The following is a 14,267-nucleotide window of genomic DNA, read 5'->3' as shown; positions in this document are numbered from 1 at the left end:
TAAACAACACACAAATAAAAAACTTCCTGGCAGATTAAAACTGTGTGCCGGGCCGAGACTCGAACTCGGGACCTTTGCCTTTCACGCGCAACTGCTCTACCGACTGAGCTACCCAAGGACGACTCAGGGGCCATCCTCACAGCTTCAGTTCTGCCAGTAACTCGTCTCCTACATTCCAAACTCCACAGAAACTCTTCTGCGAATCTTGCAGAACTATCACTCCCGGAAGAAAGAAATGTTAGTCCTGCAAGGTTCGCAGAAGAGTTTCTGTGGAGTTTGGAATGTAGGAGACGAGGTGCTGGCAGAACTGAAGCTGTGAGGATTGCCCCTGAGTCGTCCTTGGGTAGCTCAGTTGGCAAAACACTTGCCCGCGAAAGGCAACAGGTCCCGAGTTCGAGTCTCGGTCCGGCACACAGTTTTAATCTGCCAGGAAGTTTGATATCAGCACACACTCCGCTGCAGAGCGAAAATCTTATTCTGGAAACACACAAATAGCCTTTTCTTCTTCAGCAAAGAATCTGGAGATAATTCTGGACCATTAGTTAGACTGGACAGAACACACCGCTGCAATCTGTAAGAGGGTGACAAGTCACTTCATTAATTACAGAAATATAAATATTTCCTCTCGAGCTTAAAAAGGAACTCGTGGAATTATTAATACTCCTAATTCTTGATGATGGTGACCCTGTTGTCCAAGGACTTTCATACGAGGGCTGATGCCAGTCGGTCGTGGCGATGAATTTTGTGTGATACGTTTGTAATGTTTCAACCATATCACTCCTGTCTAGGAACAGTTATCATGACTACGTACCAATAAGCGTAGAGACTATCATATCTTGTGTTTTCTCTGTCGTCTTTTCAATCTCTGCACCCATCTTATACAGGCTGTTTCAGCTGCCCCACCGCTATGTTTTTATGCAACCCGCAGCCTTGCAGCTAACTTTCAAAAATGATGAGTGAGATTTTAATATTCTCTCGTTCTCTAGGCGCCAGCTATTAGTCCTACAAAAAAAAAAAATGAGCAGGAGGTTTTTGTAGAAAATTTAATGTATGTAAATTTCGTACTGGGATACGTTTCCGCTGGAGGCCACTCTTTTCGAGTTATTTCAGAAAAACTTAAAAGTGGGACCTTCAAAGACACCTCCAAACCACATCCACCCGTCAACAGTCAGGACTCGTAGTGTGTTGTCCATGGCAAGGCACGCCTCCCACCACTGTAGAAAAATTTCCGACTACACGAACTATTACCAAAATTCGACGTTTTTTGGTCTCTTTTGATTGGGCTATTACGCCACCATTAACACTATTAATTTAAAAGCGCACATGGGGGTAATAAAAGAAAAATGACTTTTGTAAAAGTTACGCTAACAACTAATTATGTTGAAATTTGATCCAAACTTAACCCTTCAAAGCACAGTAGTTTCGTAGTCAGGAGGGCTGCCGAATACAGTGTAATTATTTTATGCTGTTAAAATTCACGAAGTTGTTAGGTAAAATGTTCGCAAACGTCTATTTTACAAATTTAACTGCTCTACTAACTGGTGGCGTAATGACGCCGCTCAGTCAAGGCCAAGAAGGTTGACTATGAGAGATAATTCGTGCAGCCCAAAAGTTTCGTACAGTGGTAGGAACGAGAGCATGAACAACATACTAGAACTCCTGAATGGTGAGGGCCGACTGGGGAGTGGACGTTGGGTGTGGGGTTGCATTTGGAGGTAACTTTTGTACGTTTTTCTCCAATAACTCTAAAACTATAGCCACTGGCGAAAACGTATGCCAGTACAAAATTTAACTAATTTCCTACAAAATGGTCCTATTCGTTTTTTTCTATAGGACTAATAGTTTATATGCAGCATGAAAGAGAATATGAAAATCTTGTGTATGGTATTTGAAGGCACTGGTGGTTACATAAAACCAAGCGGTAGGGGCAGCTGAATGATGACCACGTATTATCACTCAGTTTCTGGAGAGTTCACCAATTCCGATTTCATCGGGAATATAATTCAAATGTTGAACTATGAGTAAATTGTTAAGGGCCCCAGGGAGGACTCGAACCGCCGGCGGGAGAGGCCGCGCAATCCGTGACATAGCGCCTCAAACCGCGCGGCCACAGCGCGGCGGAATCTAGTAAGATACGGATCACATATACCTGATAGGTATACAACACACCTGACATACAGGTAATGCTGTTACAGTCTTAGTTGACCAAGGCTGGTAAGAAAACTATTGTAAACTACTTTTACTTGTGACAGTCTGCAGTAGTTTTATAACTCTACTTCTTCACAATACATTTGTGATGTACAGTATTTCGACCATATCACTCCTGTCTAGGAATGATCATCGGGGCTACGTGCCAATGAACATAGAGACTATCACACCTTGTGTCTGCTCTATTGTCTTTTCAGTCATTGCACTCCCTGTCATGTATCTTCAACTCTTTTACTACAGTGTGAACAGCACAGCAAAAATACTCGTTGTAAAGAAACTAAAACCTTCCCTGCATCACTACGTAACACAGCCATCTTCTAAAAATCGTTTTTTTGCATCACGAAGCCGAATTTAGGACGATCATCACGAAAATATTAGAGAGCTTACAGGGTGACAATTACTGAACTATACAAAAAACCTAAATTAGTTGCGAACTACGGCGTGCACACGTTTTATTTAATATGTAAACGTCACTACAGATATTCGGATTTAGGTTATGACATGTTCGATACGCCTGACATCGTTGGCGATGATGTGGCGCAGACGAATAGCGGAATGACTCGCCGAAGTGTCGGAACATCGATGATGGAGGTGACCTCCTGAATGGCTGTTTCCAGTTCAGCAGTGGTGTTTGCGTTATTGCTGTGTACACCTTGTCTTTAATATAGCCCCAAAGAAAGGAGTCACATTTCTTCAGATCCGTAGAATATGGCCGCGCGGGTAGCCGCGTGGTCTTAGTGGTCTTGTCACAGTCCGCGCAGCCCCCCCCCCCCTCTCCGACGGAGGTTCGAGTCCTCCCTCGGTCATGGGTATGTGTGTTGTCGATAGCGTAAGCTAGTCTAAGTTAGATTAAGTAGTGCGTAAGCTTAGGGACCAATGAACTAAGCAGTTTGGTCCCATAAGACCTTACCACAAATCTACAATTTATGTAAAATATGGCGGACAATCGAGGGCCATGCTAGTGCCCTCTCGGTTCCGAATGGGGTCCGCGAAGTGCTCCTCTAGGACATCAAAAAAGCTTTCCTGCTTTGAGGGTCGAGCATGAACCACATCTTGTCGAAGTCAGGGTCACTTCGGATAATGGGGATGAAATCATCTTCCAAAAGCTTTCGGTAGTCATTGTGCCAGCAAGAAATACCGCACCGATCATTCCGTGACTGGACATTGCACACCGCACAGTCACCCGACAAGGGTGAAGAGAGCGGATTCACAGTCCCTCAGGTGTGCCAATTTTGGTTATTGACGATTCCACCCGAATGAAAGTGGGCTTCGTCCCTAAACGAAACCGTAATACTGTTACTAATTCCTAACACGGCCCGCGGCCAACCGTGCAGTTTGAACGTCCTAACTCAAACCGTTCAGAAGTTATGACGATTTTATTTTTTACTTTATTTATTTATTTATTCTTCCGTGGGACCAAATTAAGTAGAAGTCTCCATGGTCATGGAACGAGTCAATACATGAAATTATAACACGATAGTAGAAACAGATAAAATGAAATATAAGAAACGTATTCAGGCGACAATTCGTAAGTTTAAATAAAGAAAATCAACAATGTAACACTGGAATTTTCTTAGTTTTCAGCTCTTGCAGGAGCTCCTGGACAGAATAGAAGGAGTGAGCCATGAGGAAATTCTTCAGTTAGGTCTTAAAAGTGTTGGGCTACTGCTAAGATTTTTGAGTTCTTGTGGTAGCTTATTGAAAATGGGTGCAGCAGAATAGTGCACTCCTTTCTGCACAAGAGTCAAGGAAGTGCATTCCACACGCAGATTTGATTTCTGCCTAGTATTAACTGAGTGAAAGCTGCTAACTCTTGGGAATAAGCTAATATTGCTAACAACAAACGACATTAAAAAAAATATATACTGTGAGGGCAATGTCAGAATGCCCAGACTGTTGAATAGGGGGGTCGACAAGAGGTTCTCGAACTTACACCACATATAGCTCGAACTGCCCGTTTTTGAGTCAAAAATACCGCTTTTGAATCAGAAGAATTACCCCAAAAAATAATACGATACGACATAAGCGTATGAAAATATGCGAAGTAGACTACTTTTCATGTCGAACTGTCAGTTATTTCAGATACTGTTCAAATGGTAAATAAAGCAGCATTTAGTTTGTGGACAAGATCCTGAACATGGGCTTTCGACACCAGTTTACTATCTATCCGAACGCTTAGGGACTTGAACTGTTCCGCCTCGCTTATAATACGCCCATTCTGTGTGATCAAAATATCGGTTCTTTGATACAGTTGGACAGCTGTCGCCCAGTAAGTTCGTGTACGGTGTCAGCAGAGTGTGGGTGTGTTGCAGCTGAGCGGCGAGGAGCTGCGCGGGCTGTGGTGCCTGCGCGAGCTGCACCTGGGCCAGAACCTGCTGTCGCGGCTGCCCGACGGCGCCTTCGCGCAGCTGCCGGCGCTGCAGAAGCTGTTCCTGTTCGCCAACACGCTGGAGCAGCTGTCGGCGGGCGCGCTGCGCGGCCTGCACAACCTCACCACGCTGCTGCTCAACAACAACCTGCTGCGCGGCTTCGACGGCCGCCTGCTGGCGCACTCGCCCAGCCTGCTCAAGCTGTCAGTACACAGCCCGCACCGCGCCGCACCGCTGGCTGGCCGGCCGCTACAGCTGCAGCATGTCGAATAGGGGCATTCCACTCATTCTGCACTACTGCCCATTAAAATTGCTACACCACGAAGATGACGTGCTACAGACGCGAAATTTAACCGACAGGAAGAAGATGCTCTGATATGCAAATGATTAGCTTTTCAGAGCATTCACACAAGGTTGGCGCCGGTGGTGACACCTACAACGTGCTGACATGAGAAAACTTTCCAACCGATTTCTCATACACAAACAGCAAGTTGACCGGCGTTCCCTGGCGAAACGTTGTTGTGATGCCTCGTGTAAGGAGGAGAAATGCGTACCAACACGTTTCCGACTTTCATAAAGGTCGGATTGCAGCGTATCGCGATTGCGGTTTATCGTATCGCGACATTGCTGCTCGCGTTGGTCGAGATCCAACGACTATTAGCAGAATATGGAATTGGTGGATTCACGAGGTTAATACGGAACGCCGTGCTGGATCCCAACGGCCTCATATCACTAGCAACCGAGATGACAGGCATCTTATTTGCATGGCTGTAACACATCGTGCAGCCACGTCTCGATCCCTGAGTCAACAGATGGGTACGTTTGCAAGACAACAACCATCTGCACGAACAGTTCGACGACGTTTGCAGCAGCATGGACTATCAGCTCGGAGACCGTGGCTGCGGTTACCCTTGACGCTGCATCACAGACAGGAGCGCCTGCGATGGTGTACTCGACGACGAACCTGGGTGCACAAATGGCAAAACGTCATTTTTTCGGATGAATCCAGGTTCTGTTTACAGCATCATGATGGTCGCATCCGTGTTTGGCGACATCGCCGTGAACGCACATTGGAAGCGTGTATTTGTCATCGCCATATTGGCGTATCACTCGGTGTGATGGTATGGGGTCCCATTGGTTACACCTCTCGGTCACCTTTTGATCGCATTGACGCCACTTTGAACAGTGGACGTTACATTTCTGATTTGTTACGACCCGTCCCTCTACCCTTCATTCGATCCCTGCGAAACCCTACATTTCAGCAGGATAATGCACGACCGCATGTTGCAGGTCCTGTACGGGCCTTTCTGGATACAGAAAATGTTCGACTGCTGCCGTGGCCAGCACATTCTCCAGATCTCTCACCAACTGAAAACGCCTGGTCGATGGTGGCCGAGCAACTGGCTCGTCACAATACGCCAGTCACTACTCTTGATGAATTGTGGTATTGTGTTGAAGCTGCATGGGCAGCTGTACCTGTACACGCCATCCGAGCTCTGTTTGACTCAATGCCCAGGCGTATCAAGGCCGTTATTACGGCCAGAGGTGGTTGTTCTGGGTACTGATTTCTCTGGATCTATGCACCCAAATTGCGCGAAGATGTAATCACATGTCAGTTCTCGTATAAAATATTTGTCCAATGAATACCCATTTATCATCTGCATTTCTTTTTGGTGTAGCATTTTCAATGGCCAGCAGTGTACTTACACGGTATAGTAGGATGATACAGGGTGTTTCAAAAATGACCGGTATATTTGAAACGGCAATAAAAACTAAACGAGCAGCGATAGAAATACACCGTTGGTTGCAATATGCTTGGGACAACAGTACATTTTCAGGCAGACAAACTTTCGAAATTACAGTAGTTACAATTTTCAAGAACAGATGGCGCTGCGGTCTGGGAAACTCTATAGTACGATATTTTCCACATATCCACCATGCGTAGCAATAATGTGGCGTAGTCTCTGAATGAAATTACCCGAAACCTTTGACAACGTGTCTGGCGGAATGGCTTCACACGCAGATGAGATGTACTGCTTCAGCTGTTCAATTGTTTCTGGATTTTGGCGGTACACCTGGTCTTTCAAGTGTCCCCACAGAAAGAAGTCACAGGGGTTCATGTCTGGCGAATAGGGAGGCCAATCCACGCCGCCTCCTGTATGTTTCGGATAGCCCAAAGCAATCACACGATCATCGAAATATTCATTCAGGAAATTAAAGACGTCGGCCGTGCGATGTGGCCGGGCACCATCTTGCATAAACCACGAGGTGTTCGCAGTGTCGTCTAAGGCAGTTTGTACCGCCACAAATTCACGAAGAATGTCCAGATAGCGTGATGCAGTAATCGTTTCGGATCTGAAAAATGGGCCAATGATTCCTTTGGAAGAAATGGCGGCCCAGACCAGTACTTTTTGAGGATGCAGGGACGATGGGACTGCAACATGGGGCTTTTCGGTTCCCCATATGCGCCAGTTCTGTTTATTGACGAAGCCGTCCAGGTAAAAATAAGCTTCGTCAGTAAACCAAATGCTGCCCACATCTATATCGCCGTCATCAATCCTGTGCACTGTATCGTTAGCGAATGTCTCTCGTGCAGCAATGGTAGCGGCGCTGAGGGGTTGCCGCGTTTGAATTTTGTATGGATAGAGGTGTAAACTCTGGCGCATGAGACGATACGTGGACGTTGGCGTCATTTGGACCGCAGCTGCAACACGGCGAACGGAAACCCGAGGCCGCTGTTGGATCACCTGCTACACTAGCTGCGCGTTGCCCTCTGTAGTTGCTGTACGCGGTCGCCCTACCTTTCCAGCACGTTCATCCGTCACGTTCCCAGTCCGTTGAAATTTTTCAAACAGATCCTTTATTGTATCGCTTTTCGGTCCTTTGGTTACATTAAACCTCCGTTGAAAACTTCGTCTTGTTGCAACAACACTGTGATCTAGGCGGTGGAATTCCAACACCAGAAAAATCCTCTGTTCTAAGGAATAAACCATGTTGTCTACAGCACACTTGCACGTTGTGAACAGCACACGCTTACAGCAGAAAGACGACGTACAGAATGGCGCACCCACAGACTGCGTTGTCTTCTATATCTTTCACATCACTTGCAGCGGCATCTGTTGTTGAAAATTGTAACTACTGTAATTTCGAAAGTTTGTCCGCCTGAAAATGTACTATGGCCCAAGCATATTGCAACAAACGGTGTATTTCTATCGCTGCTCGTTTAGGTTTTATTGCCGTTTCAAATATAACGGTCATTTTTGAAACACCCTGTATATATAGTACTACGGTTTGGGGGTAAACAGAATGCAAAATCTCACACACAGAGCTAGAGTGCGCACAGAATAACATGGCCGATATGCCACGCTGGGCACGCTTGGCGGTGGTGTTGGGATTTGGCGGCAGGTGCTGTAGGGGACGTACCGAGCGCCGGAGGGGAAGTGCCCTTCTAAACTGAAGCCTACACTCACATCTTTTGTAAATATTATGTGGGGTCTCTCCACTCCTGCACTTGCACGGTGACCATTCAAAATCTACTCTATGCTCTGCTTTGGTTAGACTCTAAAAAGAACCACTTTGAAAACGCAAAAAAGCAGCAATTTATTTTCGCCTGCCTTGTTAACCGTTTGTAACTTTCAGAGAAGCGTCATGAATGGCGAATTTTGAATGAAACCTATATTTCTCTTGTTATCAAGTTAAAATTAGCTTCTTTTGCCGAAACACAGCAGAGTTTACACAATGCCACCTGACTGACAAGTTGTGCGAAGTGATACGAAATGGAACGGGCACGTGATAACTGTGGTAGAGAAGGCAAGTGGTCGACTGCGGTTTACCGGGAGAATTTTAGGAAACTATGTTTCACCTGTAAAGGAGACCGCATGTAGGCCACTGGTGAGACTTATTCTTGAGTACTCCTCGAGTGTTTGGGATCCGTACCAGGTCAGACTGAAGGAAGATGTTGAAGCGATTTAGAGGCAGCCTGATAGATTTGTTACTGGTCGGTTCAAACACCATGCAAGTGTTATCGAAATGCTTTGGTAACTCAAATGGGAATCCATGGAGTGAAGGTGATGTTCTTATCAAGGAACAGTGCTGAGAAAATTTAGAGAGCTGGCTTTTGAAGCTGAGTGCAGAACGACTCTGTTGCCTCCAAGATATATTGCATGTAAGGACCACAAATATAAGACACTACAAATTAGGGCTCATAGGGAGGAATATAGATAGTCGACTTTCCCTCGCTCTATTTGCGAGTGGAAGGGGAAAGGAAATGGCAAGTAGTGGCACAGGGTACTCTACACCACACACCGTACGGTGGCTTACAGAGCAGCTACGTAGATGTAGATGTAGACATTCTGTAGACGCAACTGCGAGAGAATTAAGTTTATCAAGTGAGGAACTCACTGAAATTAACATCAGTAGCTAATAAAAAAATCACATTCTCGGTACTAAAATAAGCGTGCAATGTCTTCACTTGTTGATTACTTGCTGTTCCAAAATGCGCACAATTTCTCATTTCATCAGTTATCGTTAGCCATTACATATTAAATTCTTCCATCGGAAAAGTCTGTAGTGAGTGAAATAACATGGTAGATAATGAAGTTTTGCATAATAACAATACGGAAAAATAGTCTCCTCCTTGTGTGCTATCATTTGTCAAAAGTCATTTCGAAGTCTGAAATGGTTTATGAAATATGAGGAATGTTGTGCATGTTTCATTCCAGCTTGCCGCTGGCATCTACAGTCACAAATGTGTGTACTACATCAGATCAGTTCTCTCGAGATTGGTGACAGATAGAGGCCTGCAGCCAAGTCCAAACAAAAATTCAATACGTTGTCTGAATTTCATATGCAGCAACATATTATGTAATATGCATCAAACACCAAATCGTAGCGCCCCCCAATTTCCGTTGAAATCTTTTTCGAATTTTGCGCATTGTCTTACTTAAATGGAAATACACTCCTGGAAATGGAAAAAAGAACACATTGACACCGGTGTGTCAGACCCACCATACTTGCTCCGGACACTGCGAGAGGGCTGTACAAGCAATGATCACACGCACGGCACAGCGGACACACCAGGAACCGCGGTGTTGGCCGTCGAATGGCACTAGCTGCGCAGCATTTGTGCACCGCCGCCGTCAGTGTCAGCCAGTTTGCCGTGGCATACGGAGCTCCATCGCAGTCTTTAACACTGGTAGCATGCCGCGACAGCGTGGACGTGAACCGTATGTGCAGTTGACGGACTTTGAGCGAGGAAGTATAGTGGGCATGCGAGAGGCCGGGTGGACGTACCGCCGAATTGCTCAAAACGTGGGGCGTGAGGTCTCCACAGTACATCGATGTTGTCGCCAGTGGTCGGCGGAAGGTGCACGTGCCCGTCGACCTGGGACCGGACCACAGCGACGCACGGATGCACGCCAAGACCGTAGGATCCTACGCAGTGCCGTAGGGGACCGCACCGCCACTTCCCAGCAAATTAGGGACACTGTTGCTCCTGGGGTATCGGCGAGGACCATTCGCAACCGTCTCCATGAAGCTGGGCTACGGTCCCGCACACCGTTAGGCCGTCTTCCGCTCACGCCCCAACATCGTGCAGCCCGCCTCCAGTGGTGTCGCGGCAGGCGTGAATGGAGGGACGAATGGAGACGTGTCGTCTTCAGCGATGAGAGTCGCTTCTGCCTTGGTGCCAATGATGGTCGTATGCGTGTTTGGCGTCGTGCAGGTGAGCGCCACAATCAGGACTGCATACGACCGAGGCACACAGGGCCAACACCCGGCATCATGGTGTGGGGAGCGATCTCCTACACTGGCCGTACACCACTGGTGATCGTCGAGGGGACACTGAATAGTGCACGGTACATCCAAACCGTCATCGAACCCATCGTTCTACCATTCCTAGACCGGCAAGGGAAGTTGCTGTTCCAACAGGACAATGCACGTCCGCATGTATCCCGTGCCACCCAACGTGCTCTAGAAGGTGTAAGTCAACTACCCTGGCCAGCAAGATCTCCGGATCTGTCCCCAATTGAGCATGTTTGGGACTGGATGAAGCGTCGTCTCACGCGGTCTGCACGTCCAGCACGAACGCTGGTCCAACTGAGGCGCCAGGTGGAAATGGCATGGCAAGCCGTTCCACAGGACTACATCCAGCATCTCTACGATCGTCTCCATGGGAGAATAGCAGCCTGCATTGCTGCGAAAGGTGGATATACACTGTACTAGTGCCGACATTGTGCATGCTCTGTTGCCTGTGTCTATGTGCCTGTGGTTCTGTCAGTGTGATCATGTGATGTATCTGACCCCAGGAATGTGTCAATAAAGTTTCCCCTTCCTGGGACAATGAATTCACGGTGTTCTTATTTCAATTTCCAGGAGTGTATCTCAGTAACAATGACCATTAAAGAAATGATGGGCACATCATCATGAAGCTATAAGTAACGCAAAAATGATTTTTTGCCAAGTAGTTTCTGTAAAATTGTTTGAGAAGAACTGCAGGTCGTGGGTCATGATTCTGCTATCGCAACGCATCGGCAATCGGCCGAAAGTGGGCAAACCCTCGCCTTCTGCCTGGCACTTCGGAGGAAAAGTGGTCACTGCACATTGACCACAGTGTCCTGTGCAGACTCGACCACTCGCAACAGCAACAAGGGCTCTAACACGGCTTGTCATGGAGTCGAAGTGAACAATGATCATAGGGTACGTCATTCCACGATGTTTCAACTGTATGCGGCAGCTGGTCAGTTGCAGTGGGTGATGAGTGGAGGTTTGCCAGTCTCTCAGCAACTACACGGTCGGATAGGTGACGGATCTGGAGAAAGTGTTGGGCAGGTCAACAGTCGAACACACAGCGTCTATAATCGAGGTAGGTCAGGATAGCACCGGCAAAGTGCGGTCTTGCGCTATCGTGCTGAATGATAGCATCGCAGACACCTCGACGGTATGACATGGCTGGTACACTTTCTTCGATTCATTGATTGCTCAAGACCCAAATGAAAATTAAGCACCATTCGTAAAACTATCTTCAGAGAATATTTAAAACAATTTTAGTGCTGACAAAAATATTTCGAGTAAAACACAACAGCCTTTAGGCTTCGTTAGAGCTTTGAGATTACAACTGAACAATTATTCTGAAGTACTAATACCAAACCATCGCACAAACTGAAGGCAATTTAACAAGGGTTATTAAGCAGGTTTTACACTTTACAAGAATGATAATTATCTCTACTAATCACACACTCAAAAGGGGAAGGATCAAGTCCTCCAAGAACTGCATCAAAGTCCAAATAAAATTTTACTAATGACAGCAGTTACAAAATAACGGCGGTAACATAAACACATCAACACCAGAATTAGTGCAAACCGCCTTAGCCTCTCTGGCGGGAGTATAAAACTATTTCGGGCACCGGCTGGTCAACCGAAACCTCGCACTTGCCTTTAGAATAAGCACTGGAGCATAACATGTCCATAACACACAAAATACTCTCTTTGAAATACGCATGGCAATTAAATACCAATTCAAGTCTCTGACCGCTATACCGGGTGCGAGTTTAGCTTAGGACAGATCGAAGAAACAAAATCTTCAGATGAGCGAGCCAAGAACACAGTGAATAATTAGTGTTAAGACGTTATCTGCCTCTACTTCCCCCGGAATAGTAAACAACTCGTGAGGAGGTCCAGAAAGAGGTCAGGTTAGACTAATGACACATTTGAACATGGGAGAAGAGAGCGCACAGACGTACCAGAAAGTGCCAGAAACTTTAAGCAAGCTCGCTCACACTGCTTTTAAATTGAACAATCACAGCCCAGGACGAATGTGTCACTACCTTACCTGATAATTTGTAATGTTCCCATGAAAAGAAGGAAGGTACACAACAGAGCGGCCCCCATCCAGCAGGTCCTCTCGGTTTCACAGTTCAAGATGCACAAATACGACGGTGAAATCAATATCCACAGCACGAATATCCTACACAGAAAATAATTAACAACGTCAATAGCACCGGAAGCCGCAGCTTAAGGACCAGGTAGACATGGGTATAAGGATCTACCACACATAGGATACCTCTGAGTGGACACAAGTACCACGAATCCGGGAATACTTGACAATACAGGGAGGCTGAGCAGAACCACTCTACAGAACTTGGTAAAATATCTGCTATCCACAGTACAAGTAGCGATTATTATGATTCTGATGGGGACAGTACTGCGGAGCCATGAAATAGCCTTTGAATTAACCTGCATCGACCACCACTGCAGCCGGCCGGAGTGGCCGTGCGTTACTAGGCGCTACAGTCTGGAGCCGAGCGACCGCTACGGTCGCAGGTTCGAATCCTGCCTCGGGCATGGATGTGTGTGATGTCCTTAGGTTAGGTTTAATTAGTTCTAAGTTCTAGGCGACTAATGACCACAGCAGTTGAGTCCCATAGTGCTCAGAGCCATTTTTAGTGTGTATAAAGAACGCAGATGGGATTACATCTACCTACTCTGTATGGTTTTGCTTTAATACATGTGTCTATACTGCAGTTCTTGCTAATTGGACGTTCGCTGCATGCCGCATTCATGATATTGCAGTTTTAATTGGCAGCAGTTTATTTACTATCAAGAAACAGTTACTACTCTAATCCACGAGAGTTACCATTTAAGTTTTCATAATTGATATATAACATAATATTGCTGTTTTAAAATTAGTTATCTGTTTTTGTTTGCATGTACAGCGCGATTCAATAAAACAATGTTCTGAAGGTATGGAAATTTCATGTCAACAATTTTGTTGATTGACTCTTTTACGACTTTCGTTAATGTTTAATTCAGTGTCAGTGTCTCGGATCAGTTGGCCCAGCTTTCGGTAATATGTCACTCACTACTTACAGTTAACTTCCGTCGTGATCGTTCTTCCGTCACAGGTGGATTTCGCGAGGTCGACCAGAATCAATTGTTGTTCAAAAAAGCATCCATTTCGTGCGTAACATGACGAGAGAGGATCGCCATGTGTCGTACCGTGAGACAGATAGTCTTATGCTTATCGAAGTGTGCAGTACGTCCGATATTGCACGAAGATTTAGCGGTGAAAAAGACCTCTTCCCGAAGGATACCGTACAATCTGACCGAAGCTCAGAAACAGGCCCTTGTTAGTTCGTCTAAGGCATAGCTCACAAAATTATACCGAGGAGATACAAAATCCGTATACACAATCTGATCAAAAGTAGCGTATCTGGACACCCAAGTGTAACACGGAACTGACCACTATACGTCGCGACAGGCGCAGCCGCCTGTATAATAACAACAGCGGAATTTGTCGGTCAGGAGAACTCGTTATCTTCGAATGTGAACCGGTCACTGGATGTCACTTGAGAAACAGATCCATGAGGGACATTTAAGGTCTTCTAAAGCTGCCCAAGTCAACTACTGGCGACGCGGTTGCCAAATTGAAACGCGAAGGAACCAGCACAGCTAAAACAAGGTCAAGCGGACGTTATGTACCGAAGGACCGGGTCGGTCGAGCACTGCGAGGAGAAGGGGGGGGGGATTAAACAGAGAAGGGGGGGGGGGGAATTAAACAATCACATAAAATCTGTGGAAGGCATCACTCGCGAGTTCCAAAGTGTTACCAGGAGTCAAACTGACACACCGGCTGTGCGTAGAGAAGAATGGGCTACAAGGGTAGCCACACATTTCTACGGTCAACGCTAAGCG

The 14,267-nt window shown here is 46.3% G+C and overlaps 1 protein-coding gene across 1 annotated transcript in view; it reads left to right on the top strand.

Moving 5' to 3' along the window:
• LOC126203466 (carboxypeptidase N subunit 2) overlaps positions 1–14,267 on the top strand; it is a 182,353-nt gene that overhangs the window by 127,782 nt on the left and 40,304 nt on the right. Inside the window, exon 8 of the mRNA XM_049937784.1 lies at positions 4,521–4,780. Coding sequence (XP_049793741.1) covers positions 4,521–4,780 — 260 coding nt within the window. The remainder of the gene's footprint in view (positions 1–4,520; positions 4,781–14,267) is intronic.

The sequence above is a fragment of the Schistocerca nitens genome, chromosome 9 (genome assembly GCF_023898315.1).
Source record: "Schistocerca nitens isolate TAMUIC-IGC-003100 chromosome 9, iqSchNite1.1, whole genome shotgun sequence".
Taxonomy (NCBI): domain Eukaryota; kingdom Metazoa; phylum Arthropoda; class Insecta; order Orthoptera; family Acrididae; genus Schistocerca; species Schistocerca nitens.
Note: the sequence above shows the minus strand (reverse complement) of the source record. Positions and strands in the feature narration are given on the sequence as shown.